At 38.5% G+C, this 20,418-nt stretch overlaps 1 protein-coding gene across 3 annotated transcripts in view; it reads right to left on the bottom strand.

Annotated features, from left to right (window-relative positions):
* LOC307031657 (adhesion G protein-coupled receptor D2) overlaps nucleotides 1-19,490 on the bottom strand; it is a 93,219-nt gene extending 73,729 nt beyond the window's left edge. For all 3 annotated transcript variants that reach the window (XM_079668940.1, XM_079668939.1, XM_079668941.1), the window contains exons 1-20: nucleotides 19,328-19,490; nucleotides 19,197-19,233; nucleotides 18,994-19,018; nucleotides 18,042-18,263; nucleotides 17,066-17,710; nucleotides 14,847-15,044; nucleotides 13,968-14,041; nucleotides 13,248-13,535; nucleotides 12,531-12,642; nucleotides 12,046-12,192; nucleotides 10,889-10,991; nucleotides 10,545-10,656; nucleotides 10,144-10,199; nucleotides 9,711-9,837; nucleotides 9,048-9,151; nucleotides 7,270-7,372; nucleotides 5,803-5,956; nucleotides 5,369-5,502; nucleotides 4,921-5,036; nucleotides 3,139-3,259 (exon numbers count right to left, since the gene is read on the bottom strand). In XM_079668940.1, coding sequence (XP_079525066.1) covers nucleotides 3,139-3,259; nucleotides 4,921-5,036; nucleotides 5,369-5,502; nucleotides 5,803-5,956; nucleotides 7,270-7,372; nucleotides 9,048-9,151; nucleotides 9,711-9,837; nucleotides 10,144-10,199; nucleotides 10,545-10,656; nucleotides 10,889-10,991; nucleotides 12,046-12,192; nucleotides 12,531-12,642; nucleotides 13,248-13,535; nucleotides 13,968-14,041; nucleotides 14,847-15,044; nucleotides 17,066-17,710; nucleotides 18,042-18,263; nucleotides 18,994-19,018; nucleotides 19,197-19,232 — 2,877 coding nt within the window. In that variant the 5' untranslated portion in view covers nucleotide 19,233; nucleotides 19,328-19,490. The remainder of the gene's footprint in view (nucleotides 1-3,138; nucleotides 3,260-4,920; nucleotides 5,037-5,368; nucleotides 5,503-5,802; nucleotides 5,957-7,269; nucleotides 7,373-9,047; nucleotides 9,152-9,710; nucleotides 9,838-10,143; nucleotides 10,200-10,544; nucleotides 10,657-10,888; nucleotides 10,992-12,045; nucleotides 12,193-12,530; nucleotides 12,643-13,247; nucleotides 13,536-13,967; nucleotides 14,042-14,846; nucleotides 15,045-17,065; nucleotides 17,711-18,041; nucleotides 18,264-18,993; nucleotides 19,019-19,196; nucleotides 19,234-19,327) is intronic.
* Between the last annotated feature and the right edge of the window lie 928 nt (nucleotides 19,491-20,418).

Here is a 20,418-nt window from a genome sequence, read left to right as displayed (position 1 = left end):
AAAAAGGCTTGTCAACATTATCTGTTTTATTGATTTAACAGTAAAGGCTTGCCGCTTAAGCTTTATGTTGCTTTGCCTGCCACCATTGAAAATACAACAGCTGCAAATAAAAAACGATTTCCTAAAAAAACGTGAGCATTTTTTATTTTTGTATTTTATTTGTATCTCCTGCCTTCCAGTTCAGGTTTAGCATGTATTGTTGTTAAGGATGTTACACATTTCATCATCTTTATGAGTATAGGCATTATGGAGCCACCATGTTTAACTGTGTTCTCCCTCCCAAAGGGATCAGCGGCATTGCACACCGTCTTCTGTCGTAATGTAAGTTATAATTAATGTACTGGATCTTTAACAACACTTGCTTTTATGATTCAAATTATAATGTTAGTATATAAATATATTAGAGCATCAATATTTTTACAACTAATTTCTGTGGACCATGAATGTGTTTATTTAATTTCACTGCAATCCATCCAGACATCTCAATAATGTCAGCCTCACTGTAACAATGGGTACAAAGTCAGGGGTTTCACCAAGTTTAGTATCAAGGATATGCAGGATTCCTAAGAGAGGCCATAGGTCTCTGTATAGAAAAATCACAGCAATATATCCCAGTAGTTCAGACATTTCACTGTGGATTTAGAGGTATTATACTGAATAAAATAGTTTGACCTGCATGAATTCCTGTGCAATCCAAACAACATATTTCACTCTAAATCACAAGTTTCATCCAGATACAATATTAAATGTATTGATTGGAAAAATCAGTTTCATTAATCAACAAATCAAAAGTTGAAATCAAAAGCCATCAAATCCAAGGAGAATGGTACAAATAAGCCCACAATATTTCAATTAGTGAACAGAAACAGCCACAGCACCGCAGTAAGTACTCCAGTTCAAGATGGATGGCTACATTTAGAGCTGCAGAGGATTTTGAGGATTGCCCTTACAAGTGTCCCTACACCCCATGCAGAGCAGTGGGGTCAAACCCCATGCAGAGCAGAGAGCAGTGGGGTCAACAGAGTGTGTCGCTGGAACAGCTTGGTGCCCGGTAGGGTGTCTGTTGTGTCCTGACCTGTTGCGGATTATCAAAGACGCTTTGTGACTTGGTTGTGTCAGACGAGCCGGGTATAACCAGAGGCCTCCTGCAGCTACCCAGAAACCCAGTCAACACACACAAAAGCCAAATGATATCGGTTATTTTATGTTTTTGAGAATCAATGGTCATGTTATCTCCCTGACCATATGAAAAGAAGTTCATAAATGCAACAACATTCAAAGGAGGTCGCACTGAGCACTGTTGGTATTCTCTTAGGATCGGTTTGTTAATGTAGTGCTGCAAAAGAGATATTTGAGGACTTAAAACGAGGCCAAAGTTGCAAGCACCATCACCGTCTTACTTACTTTGTAAAAATATAAATAGCATAATTTAATTTGAAATATATACGAATTATGACACGTGTTGTGAGTAACAGAATGCATAGTGAGAAAAGATATTGATAAACGAACATGGCTTTTTTTCACTGTTACAATTAAAATACCAAAGTCAAAAAGATAGACATGGAATGACCAAGAGAGGTAGGCGTGTAGACAAACAGAATAAATGCTGACTGACGGGTGGAAGGCTGAATGAACACAAGCTTGTGCAGGAAACACAATCACATAATTTGTGTCAACATGTGAAGCAGTGAAGTCATATAATAAAAGCTGAGAAAACCCTTCAGTATTAATTACTGTCGACATGGAAAAAAATAATTAGACATGAGAAGGAAACAGAAACTATTTATGGCAACCGAGGGGCCTTAATGATCAGACTGCAGCTAAAACTCTATTGATTTTCTAGTTAAATATACAGCTCAATTAAAGATACAGCTGATTAAAAACAACTACAAATTGCAGCGGGGGATCTGAACATGCTGGGGAAGCTGGGTAATGTGGGGCTCCATGCCCAGTCAGAGAATTATGTTTATCCTCTACTTCTCCTTCATCACTGCAGTGCAGTGGGAATATAGGCAACAAAGGTGGTTTCCATGTGAAAACCGATATTTCTCGTTGGGGCCATTTTGAATGGAGATGTGATGCTCACAGGTATACTACACATGGAAACATTTTGATTTGTATATTTATGCAGGGCTTAAAAAAAGTATTTCTTCTCAAAATGTGTGACAGAACGACCCACAATATTAAAGCACTAAAAGCAGAAAATCAATGCCGATACGCAATAAATAACAACAAATATGCTGACCTCTGAATATATAAAAGGAGAAATAATCAAACAAGCAATACAAATCAACTTTCCTTGTTAAAATAAAACACCTGCTTAACACAAGCCAGACCAAGGCTCCCTTTTCTCCTTTCTGCCTCAACCTTGTCACTGACAAAATAAAAACCTTGACAGTCTGTGTAGCCTCACCACGAGAAAGGAAGGAATTACAATATATAATGGAAAACCTTTCTGTTTCTCATTGAAGAAAAACAAAACATTTTAATGTCTATAAACTGATCAAGTTATTTGAAGTTGCTCATGAGTTTTAGTTGCTGCATTATTTAGTCTTACATTTTTCTATTATTAAAAAAGACGTATGCTGTTTCCAATCATATTTAGATGGCAACAAACTCAATTGTATTTATTCTGCCATCAGTTCTACATCTGAGAGACAGATGGATTGGTCTTAATTGACTGTTAAATAGCGATCAGAATTCTATTGACGTTTGTAAACAAAATGTTCTCTTTGCTCCTCATTTTCTTGTTTGATTTACAGTCAGTCCTTGCATTGAAATAAATCAACCAAAATGATTCAATCCTACGAGTGTGGAGGCAACCCAACACAACAGATGATATGCCTAATTATTTTGTAACAACATGTATACTGGTGCATGCATTTCTTTGTAGTCACCTTTTCTGCCTTAATTTGGTGTGTGTGTGTGTGTGTGTGTGTGTGTATGTATGTGTGTGTGTGTGTGTGTGTGTGTGTGTGTGTGTGGGTGTGGTGTGTGTGTGTGTGTGTGTGTGTGTGTGTGTGTGTGTGTGTGTGTGTGTGTGTGTGTGTGTGTGTGTGTGTGTGTGTGTGTGTGTGTGTGTGTGTGTGTGTGTGTGTGTGTGTGTGTGTGTGTGTGTGTGTGTGTGTGTGTGTGTACCTGCAGGGAGTTTAGAAGGACGAAGATGTAGGCCATGACAATGGAGAAAGGCACCAAGACACCACAAAGCCATGTCAATCCGAGGATAGGCAGCAACACCAATATGGCTTTCACTGCAGCCCTGTGTTCACACACACACACACACACACACACACACACACACACACACACACACACACACACACACACACACACACACACACATTCAGGCATATCATTATTATCAAGCACACACAATTTCAACTCTAAACTGTTTGATCAGCTGATGCAGATTAACATAACCACACCAGAAACAATACATTTTCATAAGTATTCCGAGTTATTTCATAAAAATGGTACTTCCTCCCTGGTTGTCCCAAGCAACATTTGTGGGTTTCTTGTGCAAAAATGGCAGCTTTGGCAGGCTGCTTGTTCCATATACAACGCTGAGCGGCTGGAAAGGCTCATGGGGTGACAACTTCCCACCTTAAATCCGCTTTAATTCTGTTTAGAGTGGAATTATCTTCCCGCTCAGGTGCCTGCCAAACCGCACCAGCTGTGTGTGTGTGTGTGTGTGTGTGTGTGTGTGTGTGTGTGTGTGTGTGTGTGTGTGTGTGTGTGTGTGTGTGTGTGTGTGTGTGTGTGTGTGTGTGTGTGTGTGTGTGTGTGTGTGTGTGTGTGTGTGTGTGTGTGTGTGTGTGTGTGTGTGACATGGCGGGCGGCAAGTCCTAGTTTATTCAACGGAGGAATGTGTTTGAGTTTCCAAAACGGCTGCCACCCAGGGGTGCCAAATGGTTCAAGCCTGCTTTGAGAACTTTCATAAAGCACCTTCTGTGAGTGAGTGTGCTGAGGTAGTGAAAAAACACAAACACTTTAACATGATTTTCACTGATGGGATCATATGTAAGCCTGCTGGGGAACATCTACTGGATCACCCGCAGAGTTTTACATGAATGTGTCCTTTTAAAAAAAATATGGCTTTTATAAAATATTGCAAACACACAACCATCATTTTATTTACTTACATTATTATTCAAACTTTGCAGCTACAAGTAGTACATGATTAAAAAATAAAGTAATATAAAGATGTATATATTGCATCCCACCTTGTTAGTATAACAAAATATCCTTTACAATTTTATAAAAATATAGGTACATTTAATTTAATCAGTATGTTTTTCTTGCCGGACAGTTAAAACTCTGCTATTGTCAGCTGCTGAGAAATCATATTTAATTTTTTGAATGCATTTTAACTCAGAGGATCCCCCTAAAATCCATCTTCATAGTAATTTGATTCAAATAACGACAATGCCTACTGCTCTTATCCTTACAAATAATTCTGTATAATAATAAGAATCTCCAATTAATCAAATGTTTTCATGTGTGGTTTCAGAAATGTGGCAACAAAATTGCCCCAATACAATTATAAGTCAAAATATTCTGCTAATAAAATATAAAAAGCACAAAAGTATGAGAAACTAATATTGGAATATTTGTGTACCCTGTCACCACTGAAAGATACCAGAACACAAAGACTGGATATATTCAAAACATTTAAAGTGGTCGAAGATTGAAGCCTTTTTACATGAACAGTAATGCAATCCATTCAAAATGTATTCCCTATATAGTTTGACGAATGAGACTCCCTTTTTTAAAATGACAAATCCAATATAAAATCTTCCGGCTGCTTTTTATTTGACGCCCATTGACTAAAGCTTGTCTGCTCCAAGGCCTGTGGTTGGGTGAATAATCTTTAAAAAAAGTAAAAAAAGAGGATAAATTGCACCTCCTTGTGGTTTATACCTGATTTGCTCATAGGCTTGTTCCACGGGACTGGTGCCCATGGCCAACATGATGGACCTTCTCTTGGCTGTGGAGATGGTGATGACAACCACCCGGGTCAGCACCAAGATATTCACCTGAGAAAAGGATTTAGAAACAAGAGATGGCAGCGTTACAAAGAAATTAGTAGAAACAAGTAAATAAATATGGAAGTGAAAAATGCATATTGACATCCTCCGGGGTTTGAGATTGTTGGAGAGGAAACAAAAAGAGAAGCATGTACTAAAAGACTGCGGTTTCTAAAAATCAAAACATTGTGTCGTAGTTTATTGGTACATCAGCTTACATTGTCAAACCTAATGTAGAGCACTACAGGAAAGAATTACAAGTACACAATGGCTGTATGTGCCTTGTATTTTTTACTATTTTAGCAAGAGACTAAATGGTGTGATTAGGATTGAACTCTGACCATGATGATGAAGATGACAGGTCCAGCAAAGCCCCATATAACGCCATTCTGGACACTGAGCCAACAGTAGCCGTCGGCTGAGTATTTGCCTGAGGCTGATGCAAGCGTGATGGTGACTATCAGCACAGGCAGACCTGAAAGGAGGGAGGGGAATACAAGGGAAATTACCATTGTGATGCAATTAGTCCCAAACGTGAGGCAAACACATATTATGGTTTTAGAAAAGTGCTATATTATATTTCCTACACATATGGTATACTATATGTAATCAATGTTTATCATCAGTTTCATGTCAGTCAGAAAAAAAAGTAAAAAAAAAAAAAAGGGGCAATCCAAATGGTTTTACGTTGATAACTTTACAATAGGCTTGACACAGTCATAGACATTCACTGCAGGAGGGAAGAGAGTGATTTGGCTCTGTGAAGTCTCTGTACCCCAGCCGATGAGATAGTAATACTTCATGTGTCGCTCCTCGCTTAGGTTGACCGCGACCACCTTGCTCCAGAGCAGCAGTCCCTCCACCAGCATCCAGCTAAAGGCTGCCATGAAGAAGAGATGGAGCAGTGCTGCCACAAGTGTACACGCCACCTACAAAACAGCATGTAGACAGATACAATTTCAAGTATTCAGATTAGGATCTCAGCTGAAACAGTAACAAAAAGAAGAAAATATGAATTGGCAAATTCCATCTGACAAACATAATGAGACTAGTGTCCATTTTGGTTTATTGCACATTCATTTTTTACTCTTATTTGCAAGCGTAATTTTGTATAGAAATTATTCTCACTTTGAAAATTCAATCTGACCTCCTGTTCTCAAGACAAGTCCTAATGAACTGAACTTCTAACACCTCCAGACGTAAAAATTAATAAATGCTGTTGCCAATTACTCATTTGAAATACAATAATTACAGAAGAATGGATGTGGAGCCTTTACGTTTTCCAATAAAGGAGAGGTTTCTGTCTTGAAACAAATGCATACAAACAGAGGTTAAGATGGTCAGAGGTTAAATGGGCAACTCACTGCCGTAGATGATGAATGAGGTGACAGGGCTTCACTATTATCTAATTACACCATTTGCCATACTGAAATATTTTACAGTGTTGATGAACTAAAGAATGTTATAACATTTTATGCTCAGAAAATATTAAAACGAGGGGCAAAAGTGGATAGAACAATTAGAGTTGGTTGAAGAATTAGGAATACCATACAATCCATAAAATATATGATTTATAAGATAAGATCAGATTTAGAAGATTCGCTCCAGGCAACTATGTCATGCAAAACATTTAAGCCCTTAAGACTTGTTCATCGTGAAAAGCTCTGGATTGGAAACCATGTGTTCAAAACCTTGTTAAAATCTGACAAATTACCTTCCTGATGGTCATTAATCCTATATATATATATATATTGAAACCACTTGATGAATTTCCAACAAGCAGACAGCTGCCCCCAGGGGTAAAGCCCACCCTGACATGACCTGGGGTCAAAGGAGCAGGGGTCAAACCAACTACAGGCCATTGGGCGACTACTGAGAGGCTGAACCATGTGTTCTAGCTGATGGATACCACATTAGTGGCTACTTGTGTAACATCCAATGCCAAAGCATTTGTTTTACTAGGATCCCAGTATGGATTTAGATTTCAAGTCTCATTAAGGAAGCTATTAAAAAACAGGGCTTTGGTTGAAATAGACTGTCATTTTTTATAAAAGGCTTATTGCCATGGAATTTTAAAATGTTTTGAATTATTAAGTAGTTGACTAGGTGAAAAATCGTTCTAATAACCGTAAATCAGAAATGTGTTTCCTTGTATCTAAACACAATAGGTAGCTACGACTTTGACCTTAGGACTACACCTTAATACTATTACGATATAAAAGAGTAAATCAGGTGCCTGTACCTTGTTGTGGATGGCAGAGCCGCTGCAGAGCAGGATGACCTGGGCGCAGATCAGAGCAATGAACAGGTTCTTATGGATGGACGTCCTGTCAGATTTGGGAATACTAGGGAGGAAATGAAAAAAAGGGTACATTTTTGGAGGAATAGTTTTGGTAAAATATTATATCACAATATTTTGAGTGGCGCTATTGTTTATATATGAAACACCAAGTGTTGACCTTTTATCATATAAATAAAAAGAATGCTTTGTATAATGTACACTTTTAACGTAACAATTGCTTTTTCATTACACTTAATTGTAAAGGGTTTTTTGTGATTGCAGGATTGTCAGAAAGTTGGTAAAAAAAAAAAGGACATTGTTATACAATTTAGAAATCAGCAGAGAACTTCAGGGCATAAGATAAGATACATGTTGACAATATGCGTAACTTTCAGTTGAAAAAAAGCAGCGACAAAAAAATGTATTATCCTATCGCAATGCTCAGCATATTGCAAATCGTTTTATCTGACTGGTATTTGGATTCTGCTTGTTCTGAAACAAAAAGGTGTACATCGCAGCATCTTATATGAAGACATATTTTCTGTAGATGGCATTACTAGGTTAAATATTTCCTTTTCAGGCAACATAAATGAAATGGATACCTGAATGTGGTTAAGAGAGATAAATGAACCCTCTAATGAGCCCTCTCATTACCTCCTGATGGGTTCAGCCTATTTAGCCCTAATTCATATCTGCATCACTGCTTGCGACCACCATCATTTCATGGTGTGATTACACATCCATCTATGGACATGGGTAACTCTACTTTGTCTGTTTGTGTGGGAGTGTGTTGATGGTGTATTAAGTACGCAAATGTACATCATACACCAGCACGTGTGTGAAAGGCATGGCTGCACTCTCAGACTTCAGGACAGTCATAAATTGTCAGGGCAGCTCCTATCCAGCTGATTGTGATTCCTCGGTGACCCTAATGTTAATTAACGGCTGCAAAATGCGGCAATAAACCTTCAGAGTGGACTCACATGTAGACCTCAGTAATTACTAGATTAGCACTAGTCAATACTCATGGCAGCCTGAGGAACAGAGCATGAGCAGTACAATGGCAATACGTTATCTCTCTCTTTTAAGTGTGTGGACAAGAGTGTCACATCAAAGCCCAGGATGAGATCCACAAGACGACAGTGGAATTATGACTTTGTTATTTTATTATACATAAATTAAATTAAATGATAAACCTAACAAGTGCTTTGTCTATAAATCCATACACACAGAGAAGTGTGTATTTACAACATGGCAGGCAGCAATAATTTATTTATATTTGTTTAAAATGTTATTGATGCAATTAAATAGGTGGATAAACCTGAGAGCCAAATTATCTGATGGCATTTGAAGGTCCTTGTACGAGTTGTTTCTAATGGTTCAGATTCTACATAAGGATGCCTGAAAGTTGATTGCCACATAGCCATTTTTACTTATAATAGTTTAATTGATTTTAAGAGCTCCTTCTCATGGAAGATTAAACTTTGAACAAGCTAAATCATTTTCTTTCAGAGCCTAGACAGTCAGAATGAAATACTAAATATACAGTGGACCTATTGTATTAAAAACAGTATTAATCATTGTTTGTATTGAACTCTTGCTTTCAATCAAGAGAATGTGTTTAGCATCACAAAAAAGGGCTCAGAGGGTGAATTGTATGCAGTATGGTACAAACAGACAGAAACTAAGCATATCAGTTGGAATTGCAGGTAAGCTGGATAGGAAAATCAGCTACTCACTCCAGCACAGTGAACAGCATCAAGGTGACCAGCAGTGCACACAGAGATGCACCCGCGCCAATGAACGTCAGCTTGGTCAAAATAAGCTCTTCCTCAGGACTCCACTGGGATAAAAAGGGGATTTTTGTAGTGAGAAAGGGAGAGAGGATGAAGGTGTTTTAAAATCACAGGTATGATCAATCTTATGCCTTCTCAAAGACACTGAACTCTTACCTCATAACTTAACTTGTATAACCGCTTAATGCCATGTTAATGTACAATTTATTAAGCCGCTAATAGTTTTGTCTTTTGTTCATTTTACTACATGTATGTGCTCTACATGGACAGACAACATAGTTCAACCAATGCATTTTTTTCAAAAGGATATGCACACTGGGAGTGACACCTGCTGGTTAAATTGTGTACTACAAATCCTATCCACAATTTTTAGGGTTTAAATATGACAGCCTTGATTTAGATTCCAGATTAACAACATTTATATATTAACAATGTGTCCCATATGAGGGAAAATGCAACAACCAAATATTACAGGATATAAACCACATATGTCATTTGAGGTATAAATGTTGTTCATTTGAGGTATACATGTTGTTCATTTGAGGTATACATGTTGTTCAGCATGTATGATTTAACACACTGCATCACAAATCATATCTGAGTTACCTTGGACTCCAAGTAATTCATCAGCACTGCAAAGTTGGTGGTGTGGTTACAGAGACAGGAAGTAACCCCGGAGCCAGCAAAGGTGACCATGCAACCATCACTGGACCAGCTACTGGTTTGATTATGCCTACACAGGGAACACGCAAGCACAGACACAACTCATCAATTAGTTGCCCGGAGTGTAGAAACTAAGCATTTAAGAAATAAATGATAATAAATATAAAGTTATTCAAATCTCAAGGATATCTCACTTTAGAATTAAAAGTAATATGTCGAATATTTATGTGTTTGGTGTGATCAACATTAAAATACACAACATTAAAAAATGTATATAGGTACTAGAAATGAATAAACTATTACGTCTTAATATCAGCCTCAGTCTCTATTGCAAAAGTACATTTGTTTATGCGTCTGTGTTGTTGGACAAACTTACATCAAGCTGAAATTCCAAAAGGCACAAACGGGACTAACTCTCAGTGAATACTCCACCTAGAACCAGAAACACATGTTTGCACTTGTTTTCTTTCACTTTGAATATATTACCTTGGACTCCAGCCAGCCAAATGTGACATGGATAAAAAAACATGTGCTGCTTGCTGGGAGATGAACATTCTTGTGTAGTGACACGTTGCATTTGGTGAGTTTTTGTTTAAGTGAGCTGAAGCAGGAATTGCAGTTTCAATCCAGAATATAGCATTCTTTAAACTCATATACAGCTTAATTTACATCGCATCATTTTCAAAATCAGATCAGTTCAAACTATTAAAATGTGTGCTTGATACAGTGAGCTTAATAATTATACTGCTTGACACTCCCATGAACAATGGACCGTACCACATGTGATGAGGAAAGGGTGTACTTGACGGCCACAGGGATGGTTTGGCCTTTGGAGGCATCGCGCACGGTGGCTGATATGACAACAGAAGCCAGGTGACCGGGGAGAATTCTGGGAAAACAGAAAATGGCTACCACTTACAAATGACTTCAATACAAACTTCTGGTATCCACTTATGCTCACTCTTTCATTATCATTAGAGTCAAAGCAAAAGCATAGCTTATTTCGTGTAAACGACGGAACACAAGGTAACTTCTTGATTTTTTTCGTGGTTTAACTTTAACGTATTATCAGAGCAAAGTGCATGGGTAAAATTAAGAACATAAGGCAGAATACGGCTAACCTTTTTACTTTCTCCTGGTGACTCTGTGATGGCTCCTGTGTTTCAGACACAATCTCACTCAAATGGCGGTAGTGGGTATGAATAAACATCACTTCCTCATATCCTATTCAAAGAGAGGTAAGAAGACAAGTAGATTTATTTTTGTCCTTGATTGAACCAAATACTGCACCAACCCTTCAAAAACAACATTTACACATTGATGCCTAAAGCAAATACACAGTTACATTAAATTAAGAGTATATTTTTAACCAATTCCAGCTTCCAAAAGCCTGTCTGTCAATAATTGTAGGTTTATTAATATTCTGTAGACCCAAAAGTTTCATATACTAGAAGACTTTGGGCAGACACAAGCAATATTTTCACTTATGGAAATGGCCTTGGTAAATGGTTGCGCTGCTAATGCCCTACTTGCTATTTTGTTTCAATAATTTAAAGACATCAAGTGCAATTTAAATGTGACTCAACAGATATTGTGATTAACATTAGTAGATGTGTTTAAAATTGCTTGAAGGATATAGAGCACACAGGCTATTATCTACAATTATTTAGCCATAAGATGGATGCTAAAATGGTGTATGCAATATATTTGTTGGTTTGATTTGATGAATGAGCTGAAAAGTGCTGAACAAATGTATATGTCAAATAGTGCAGCTACTGTACCTTACATTTAAAAAAACAAAAAGACAATGGCAATAAAAACATTGCCAAGCATAAGTCAAGTCAGCAAAGAATGAACAGCATTTGTTGAGCGGCATGGTACATTCCATTTGTAAACAGATTCTCACTTTGAACAACAGTGTGTCATGTTGAGCAGTAGGAAAAATGGGCACATATGCATGTTGTTTATGTAACAAAACTTGCATTACGTCAGTTATAAGAGCAGGGCCACATGTTTTCCTTTTCATGTGGATTAGCCCCTATGACAAGTGCGTGCATGTGTGTGTGTGTGTGTGTGTGTGTGTGTGTGTGTGTGTGTGTGTGTGTGTGTGTGTGTGTGTGTGTGTGTGTGTGTGTGTGTGTGTGTGTGTGTGTGTGTGTGTGTGTGTGTGTGTGTGTGTGTGTGTGTGTGTGTGTGTGTGTGTGTGTGTGTGTGTGTGTGTGTGTGTGTGTGTGTGTGTGTGTGTGTGTGTGTGTGTGTGTGTGTGTGTGTGTCCTACCCAGAGCATGTATCCTGTGGAGCTCAGTGTCAGGAATAAGCAACTCATCCTGACTACTGCTGCCAGCTGTGTGAGAGCTGACTGCAGATGGCTTGAAGACTTGACTAAGGCTCTCTTCAGTCAGCTTTTGCCACATCAGGCAAACATCTTTGAGCAAAGACAGCACATTGATAGTATTAGAATGAATAGAAACCGTGAAAATAAATACAAGCATATTATTATTTAGCATCAGCTAAATGCAATATAATGTAATTTATTCATCTGTGATACAAAGCCAAGAGCTACCAGGTTTGGATCAATAACATTATACATGGTAGACCAATCAGTTTTTCAAAAACCATTCCCTGAATTGTGTAAGCAGAGCAAATACAAGGAGATGATAGGAGTGGAACACAACTTCAAAAGTCAGAAAAGCCTGTATTTTGAATTAAGCGACCGACAGATAATCAATATGTTTTTATGTGTAGTGGGATATCTCTGATTACCTATGTTCTTGGTAGAAAGAGTGAAGCCTCTTTTCTCAGCAGATAGACTTTTTGCAAGAGTTTCAGTGAGACTGTCAATGCTCTGCACAATAGTAAATGGTCCCACGCTGACCTGTACAAGAAAAACAGACCCAACAATAAAAATGGTTATTGAAGGAGTACAACATATGACTTTCCAGGGTTAAGAAAGTTAAAAAAAGATATTGTGCTTAATCCCTGAAAATGGGATCAAATGTATATACATATGTGGGAGACTTGCAAGATTACACTTAAAGGTGGGGTAGGTAATTTTGGAGAAACCAGCTCGAGTGCGCTAGAATTTGAAAATACACAGCCGGAAGAAATCTGCCACTTCCTTACAGAGCCCCTCTTCCAATACACACGAACGTGCTAATGACCAATGAGGGCACGAGATAAGTTTGTGCACAGATGGAAAGCTGACAGGCAGGTAGGCCATCCAGTTATTTTAGCCGGGCCGGGCCGGGTCATGCTTTTTACAGCGCCTCAGCTTCCACAGATGAAAGCACTTAAGATATTCATTGCTATCGGGATGTTAAGTTAATGTTGGAATATAACAAAGTGTATCTCGAGCCGGTTTCTCAAACCCCACCTTTAAGCTGTTTTTTTTTTTTTTTTGGGGGAGTTTATAAAAATGTGAATTCAACTTCAAAGATGTTTGGGAAGTTATTACCAAATCAACACAGGCCATCCTCTTACCCCGTCCTCTGTGAAGCCCATCCACTGTGTAGCCATGCCGGGCTCCAGCATCGAACTGGCCACCTTAAGGTAGTTGGTAGCGATGGACACCATGACTTCTGCTGCATCAGATCCAGCAGAGTGAGAACCAGCCAGTGAAGTCAGGTCCTTCTCAATCATCTGGGTGAGGTAAAGGACATCACTGGAGGTGAGGAGATGAGAGCCTCCCTCCTCCACCTCTTGCAGAACAGCCTGGGTAAGCTGCTGCAGCAGGGCCAGGTCTCTGTCCCAGGAGCTGTTACCACTCACCTGAGGAAAAGGTGGATTAATACAAATGCTAAAACTGAGTTTAAGTACGACCAAAACACTAATTCCCTATCGACACACCTCTTGATCAGGCTAACCTTTCCTAAGCACATGTTTCACCAGGATTATTACCCAATTAGTTAGTACTTGAAAACATCCTGTGATCGAAAAGTGTAAGCACATATTTATATATGTATATATATATATATATATATATATATATATATTACCATGATTTCCTCCACTACACAGACTAAATTTAACAATTAATTATAGAAAGATATTGTGTGGCGGCAAAGTTGTGATATCCTTTTTCTCTCTTTACCACAGCAAGAAGAACTGTACTCTGTATTCTGAGTTTTTGAGCCGCGTCGATTCCACTGTACCACTAAAGTGATGATTTTCTTTCACAAACTGTTAAAGGGTCCAACTCACAGGTTTGATGAGAAGATCTTTGTTCAATCTACTGAAGAATGGGGTCTTTGGTAAACTGATAACATCCAGCACTTCTGCAGACAGAAACATAGACGAATATAAGAAAAAAAATGCAATCTATTAGAGCCAAAGCACAAACAGCCTTAGACATTTCCAAAGATTCAAGGATCTCTGCTATGCTTACAAATGTAAACATTTAAAAGTAATCATTTACAAATTCTTAATTATACTTATACTTTGTAGGACTATTCTATGTAATTGCAAGGTAATGTTAAAGGCCCCCTATTATACTGTTTTTCATCAATATATTATAGGTCTCAGTTATATACAAAACTGTTTGGCTGAAACACCAAACAGATCATGCACTGTAGCATCCCATAAACCCCTCTGTTTCAGCCCTGTTTCAAAAGTGCTGATTCTCTGTCTGTTACTTTAGATGAAAATAAGGAGCCACTCCCCACGTCCCTCTGCAAGATATTTGGTTAAAAAGAACACAATGGTGCTCTAGGAGGAGATTCAGGTGATAAGGTATGGGGGGGGTTGGTTATTGGCTAATGGTTACACAACCAAAAACATCGTTATGACATCATAAAGTGGCCAAGATCTGATCAGCTCATTTTCAGACAGGTTTTTATATAAATGGATCAGGACAAAAAGAGAGAGAATCTTTTTTTCCTGAAACGTTCAGAATCTCTTTACACAGAGGGGACACATGTTTATGTATAAAATACATGAAAAAGTGGATTTTGCATAATAGGTGACCTTTAAAGTAATGCTCTATTTTCTCTGTCTTTTAGGTTAAACTATAGCGGAGCAAATCAGGAAATTACATCAAGAAAAAAAGGCATAAACATTCATTGACATTTTTAACATGGGTACCTTTCTTATGGTGGCAGACGGCACTGTTGGGTGCTTTACACTTGGCTCGGCCCGAGCTCATACTGGAAGGGTTAAAGACATCACAATCCTCATCAAGCTCCATACTTTGGAACAACTCAACGTTGAATGTTTGATTCTGCAAAGAATTTCCGTCTTTGAGGGAATCCAAGAATGAAATGTCCGTCACTGTAAAGTTTCCTAGTGAAGGAAATTGTGAAAGTTATTCTTAATGTTAAAATTCCTGAGAATGAAAGAGGGACACATTGTCAGTCACAGTAGTGTGAATGATGCAACACTTATTTATTCATAACTCAGTCAAAGCTCATCAATGTTGTTCCAGGCAGATTTATAAAAAAATGACTTCACATCATAATTATGTGTAATAAACATCACATGTTCTTTCATTCAACCCCCCCCCCCCCCCACAGAAAAAACCAAAATGTTCCTATACCGTAATCGTTAAACTAATGCCCCCTCAGTGAAAATGTTTTCCATTGACAACACAGTAAATAATTTGTCAGTGCGTTTTAAAATGATCCACAATGTGTTTTCTGATCTGCTGCCGTACGGGTATTGTAGAGATAGTGTGCAACAACAACTCAGTCATAGTTAGGTTATAGAACAGCAAACAAATGATGGTCTGGTTGAGGCATCTGCTATTATTTGATTAGGGAAAGCTTGTGGTCATGCCAAAAACAACTACGTTTTTTAGATATAGTGAAGTACTTATTACTGTATATATATATATATATATATTCGACATTTGTGTTTATTGACTTTGCAGTACTTTATCTGATCTGATTCTGAGGTTGAAGCTATTATAACTCTTGACTAAAGTTTTTTTTTATATTTTGGTCACGTTTGTGGTAAAGTCTGTCCCAGATAAATGCTGGTATGTTTTGTTAAAAACCTTGGTGTGGTTGGTCCAAGAGTCACTATAGGAATGCTAAAGCATTATGCTTTCTAAATGTTCACTTCAAGGAGGCGGAGCGAGGGTTCTGGGTTCTCATTGCTCATCAGGGAGCATGATGTCAGAACGGGAGAAGTTTGTTTTGAAGGGTGGGATTCTGAGTGACGTGATTCACAAAACATTTACAAGAACCATTATGAACTCTTACGTTTGCCAATTATAACTTGGTCACCATTCCCTATTCATTGAAGGGGGAGAGCAAGAAACAGATTTGCTTTTCCCTTCAATCGTTTAAACCTTTCAGAACGGCTTAATGCTGAAAAGGAAAACAGTATGTGTGTGTGCCATAAACTGGTGTGTGCGCATGAGTGTTTTTGTTTAGCGTGTATATGTACGTTTTCCAAAGCAAGTCACAAATTTGAAAGGTATTAGCCAAAGGATATCCTGATCCTAATCCAAGTCATTTAATATAAGCCAATACCTGGCCCTAAAATTATTTTTCCTACATAATACAGTTTCAAGTTGGCATATTTAGAAATTATCAACTTCTCTCTACAAACACTGCAGAGTTCTATTTATCCATAAGGACATTTTTTGAGCATGAGAAAAAAAAGATCTGGAATAAATCAAGGGCAAAGGAAACATTTGGGGGAAAAAAGGTTGGTCTTGGCAGTGGTATGATATCACACCCGGAGATGCTGTCTTTTTGTATTTTTAAAAACAATTGCGGAATTTGTAATGGTTCTGTTACTTACACTTACTTTTGTGTACATCAGTATTCGCCAATCGAACTGTTTCCATGTTCCAATTACATTTGTTGACAAAAGCTTAAGTGATCCATATTTTTTTTTAAACACTTTGGTTTTTCCATGTATTTATGACCAAAATCTAGAGTTGAGGGAGATGACACAGAGACAGACCTGATTTGTGTTGAGTTGTATCTGAAATTAATTAAGAGCATTTATTGTACCCTGCATCGAATGCCAGATGAGTGGTATTAACCACATCAGGCCTGCTCAGATCATGGCATGTAAATGCAAAGTATGTAGTTCAAAATGACTTTCAAATGGTCTCTATGTGATTGTTATTTCTGCATAGCAACCTCGCCCAGCCCCATTGCCAAAATATCTAAACTGTAAACAACATTTGAAAGTAATGCTCGACTACCCCATTGGAACTATCAGCTAGATTTAAGTCTCTTCTGTCGTTATCGTGTAAACTGTCCTTGTTCTTGGTGATTAAATAAGATTTAGACTCTGGAAACCCTTCAGCTTATTCCTCTACTCATGCTGCATCTTAAAAAATGTACCTGGGATTTGACATGGGACATCTCTCCACAACTTGGTAAGGGAGGTCGCTATTTCCATGGCTGCTCCATTCCACTTGAACACCAGCCCAGAGGAAATGGGTGAACACTGTTTTTCCATAGTGTCAATTTCGCTGCTGCTCAGCACCCGATCCCATATGTGCAGCTCTGTGATGCTCCCTGAGAATGACTCATCCTTCTTAAATGAATCTCCAAAGGTGTCCTGCTCCTGTCCCAGAATGAAAAGTCCATCAGGGCCAATTTTGTCAGAATTTAGGCCATTTCCACTAGAGTTCGCCCGGCCATCAATGGATATAGCCCAGCTACCACCAATCTGGCTCCAAGAAACGCACACCGAGTGCCAGGAGTCATCGTGCTTGAAGGCTTCTTGGTATGGTCCATGAATGCCATGAACCAGCAAAGCCAGCTGCACAGGCTTGCCCTGGATCAGGTTCGCGCGGAGCTGGAACTCATTTATATATGACGGGATGGAATAAGAAAAAATTGTGGAAATTCCAAAGCTATTTGGATCAAAGCAAAGACGGGTGCAAACAGTCACTAAGTTCATGGAGGGGAACTTGTGCAGGAGACGGGCATGCTTGCTGTCCGAGCGCCCGCTGAACTCCAGGATCAGGGTCTCAGAGGAACCTTCGGTTTCACCCAACACAGAGAGAAGAAAGAAGCATTAGCGGAGGAAAAATCTAACCACAGCTCTCGGAAAGGATAGAAACTAATCATACATTTCCACTTTGTGCATGGTCCTATTCCTACTGTAAACACTTGGTAACAGTAATTCACTGTGGCTGAGGGAGTTGTATAGCAGAAGGTCAGTACAATTGCATATTTAATGACACTTTTGTTAAGCCAGTGAGTAGGCGGAAAGAAGTCTTAGACAACAAAAACAATAAGATTACTATTCAACACAGAAAGGGTGCTAATATGTTATTATAAAGTGGCACGAATAGCACACTGATCATACTTGTTGGATGTGTCTTGACTTTCCTGGCAATCCACACAGGATGAGAGATCTTCAAGGATGATAAAAAGCTGGTAAGCTCTTGTATCTCTACTGAGCTGGAGACAGTGGCTAAGGCCCCAGAGCGCTGGTTACACAGTTCCTTTGCATCTTTCCATTCCAGCCGATCAGACACATACTCATAGTATGCATCGAATATAAGAGTTTTAGTTTCCAGTGTAAAGGCTGTTCAAAGAAGCAAAAGGAAGATTAGAATAACTGTTGGAAAGAGCCCCAAGAGAGCATTGGTTAAAAATAAATGGATATTCCAAATACCTTTTAATCCTGTTCAGATCATTAAGTTTGAAATTATAAAAATGTATTTAACTTGAATCAAATCTCAATCAAAATCAGGTGCACATTGTTATCAAATTTCAAGAAAATTAAGTAAACGTATTTCTCTAAATAGGACTTATATTTACCAATATAACATCATGCCATGTTGAAGGAGACTTGAATATTGATTGATTCCTTCAATTCATTAGGGAAGTGTTTACTGATATAATAGATCAAGTAAAAGTAGAGTCCTGTGCTCATTCTCATGACTTGTATTTAAAGTCACTTCAATCCTCTTCATCCATAATTTTCTGATGCTTGGTTTGAACTTCAGCAGATCATCTTTACCATGTCTACAAGCCTAATTACACTAACTTGTTACAACATAATTGGCTGATCAGATGATGCCAGCTGTTAAACAGGTTTAGGGTGAGGGTGTTTACTTGTGCCAGTGACAATTTTAAATGTTAGTGCTAATTATGACATTATAATAATCAATCAAATGTTCACACATTATCCCATTGGTCTCAACTGTGACCTTGCCATCAGTTTAACTTTGTATCAAAGTTCAGTTTAATGTAGCCTATTCATTAAATGTGAATTGGTGTTCAAATAAAATGAGAAATAGAAGGTAACTCACCTGATATGAAGCTGTGGAAACAAACCTGAAAATAATGTACATTATGCTCAGCTCATTGCTGAAGGTTTTAAGGACATAAAATCACATTTAACTAGAGTTTTTTACTAATAAAATGAGGCGATGCACAACAAACTAACAAATTGTCTTTAGAAAAAACTGTCCTAGAGTGAAAACCTTGGTAAATACAAACAATAAGTACTCACCAGCATGCCTATATTTTGGAACAATAACCAGTGCATCCTGAAAAAACGTACATATTAATGTTAAGTAATTTGAAAGTGCTAAGTTTTCTCATATTGATAAAGCATAACAAGCTAAACGAATCGATATTTACCTTAATTAGTCGTCTTTGGAAAACACTTTTTTGCGTCTTTTCATTTCAATTGCGTCGTGTCTGTGAACGCAACATTCAACCACTAACGGTTTTTGTTTAGTTCCTTTAGAAGTAAAGTATGTGTCTACTACCAGTCCGTCACTAAAGTAGGGAGCCCTGGCGGTAGAGGACTCCGGAGAGGAGGAGGGAGGATGCAGAGGGAGCTACAGAGGAGTGGGTGTAGCCTGGCTGCAGCTAGCAGAGGGTTGCCAAATATATGGTTCAAGGACCTCCATGGGCCCTTTAATGGGTTCCAGGAAGTCTGGTGCAACTGGAGGCTTGGACAATGACTTAATACACAGTTTAATTCCAATCCATTCATCAACTTAGTGATTGCAGCCTAAAGTAGGAGTAGGAGTTCCTGAAAAGATGCAGAAGATGCCAAAATAGGACACAATGACCAGGCACTACCCCACCATTAATAAAGCAAAAACAATTGCAACAGAAACATTACACTACGACATTAAATGTAAATGTATAGGACATTGCTGTTAACTTTCATGTTTCACTGTCCACCCACAACAGATATCTTCGGAGTGAACTCCAAAGACAAAACGTGTTATGTAAGTCAATAAGTAGGTGTACAACATAGTGTACACCTGTAAGCCATTATTAGCATAGTTATACGCAGGGCATAACTGGTGCGCAGGTGCGCACCTCCGCCAAAAAAGAGCACCGGGTCATTTGAAAAAAGACGCATTTGCGTACCAACAATGAGAGAGAGGGAGAGAGAGAAGAGAAAAAAGAGAAGAGAGAAGAGAGAAGCGAGAGAGAGAAAGATATTTGCGAGTTGCATATGAACTCAGGGCCGGCCCGTAGCACTGGCGTAATAGGTGTTCGCCTATGGCGCCAGATCTTGGGAGGCTCTGCGCTGGTAGTTCTGGGAGGGGAACAAAATGTTTTGACCGTTGGTGCTCATCCTAATTTTCGGCCTTGATGTAACAATATTCATAATTACGTAAATGTAACACCCTTTTCACCCCGGTTACACGTTTCATTTGCCCTAAACGATGGGCGCTGTAAGTGATGGAAATGGGGGATGTTGGCTTATC

The sequence above is a fragment of the Notothenia rossii genome (assembly GCF_949606895.1).
Source record: "Notothenia rossii genome assembly, chromosome: 1".
Taxonomy (NCBI): Eukaryota; Metazoa; Chordata; class Actinopteri; order Perciformes; family Nototheniidae; genus Notothenia; species Notothenia rossii.
The sequence above is the reverse complement of the archived record's forward strand: the minus strand, read 5'-3'. Positions and strand labels throughout refer to the sequence as shown.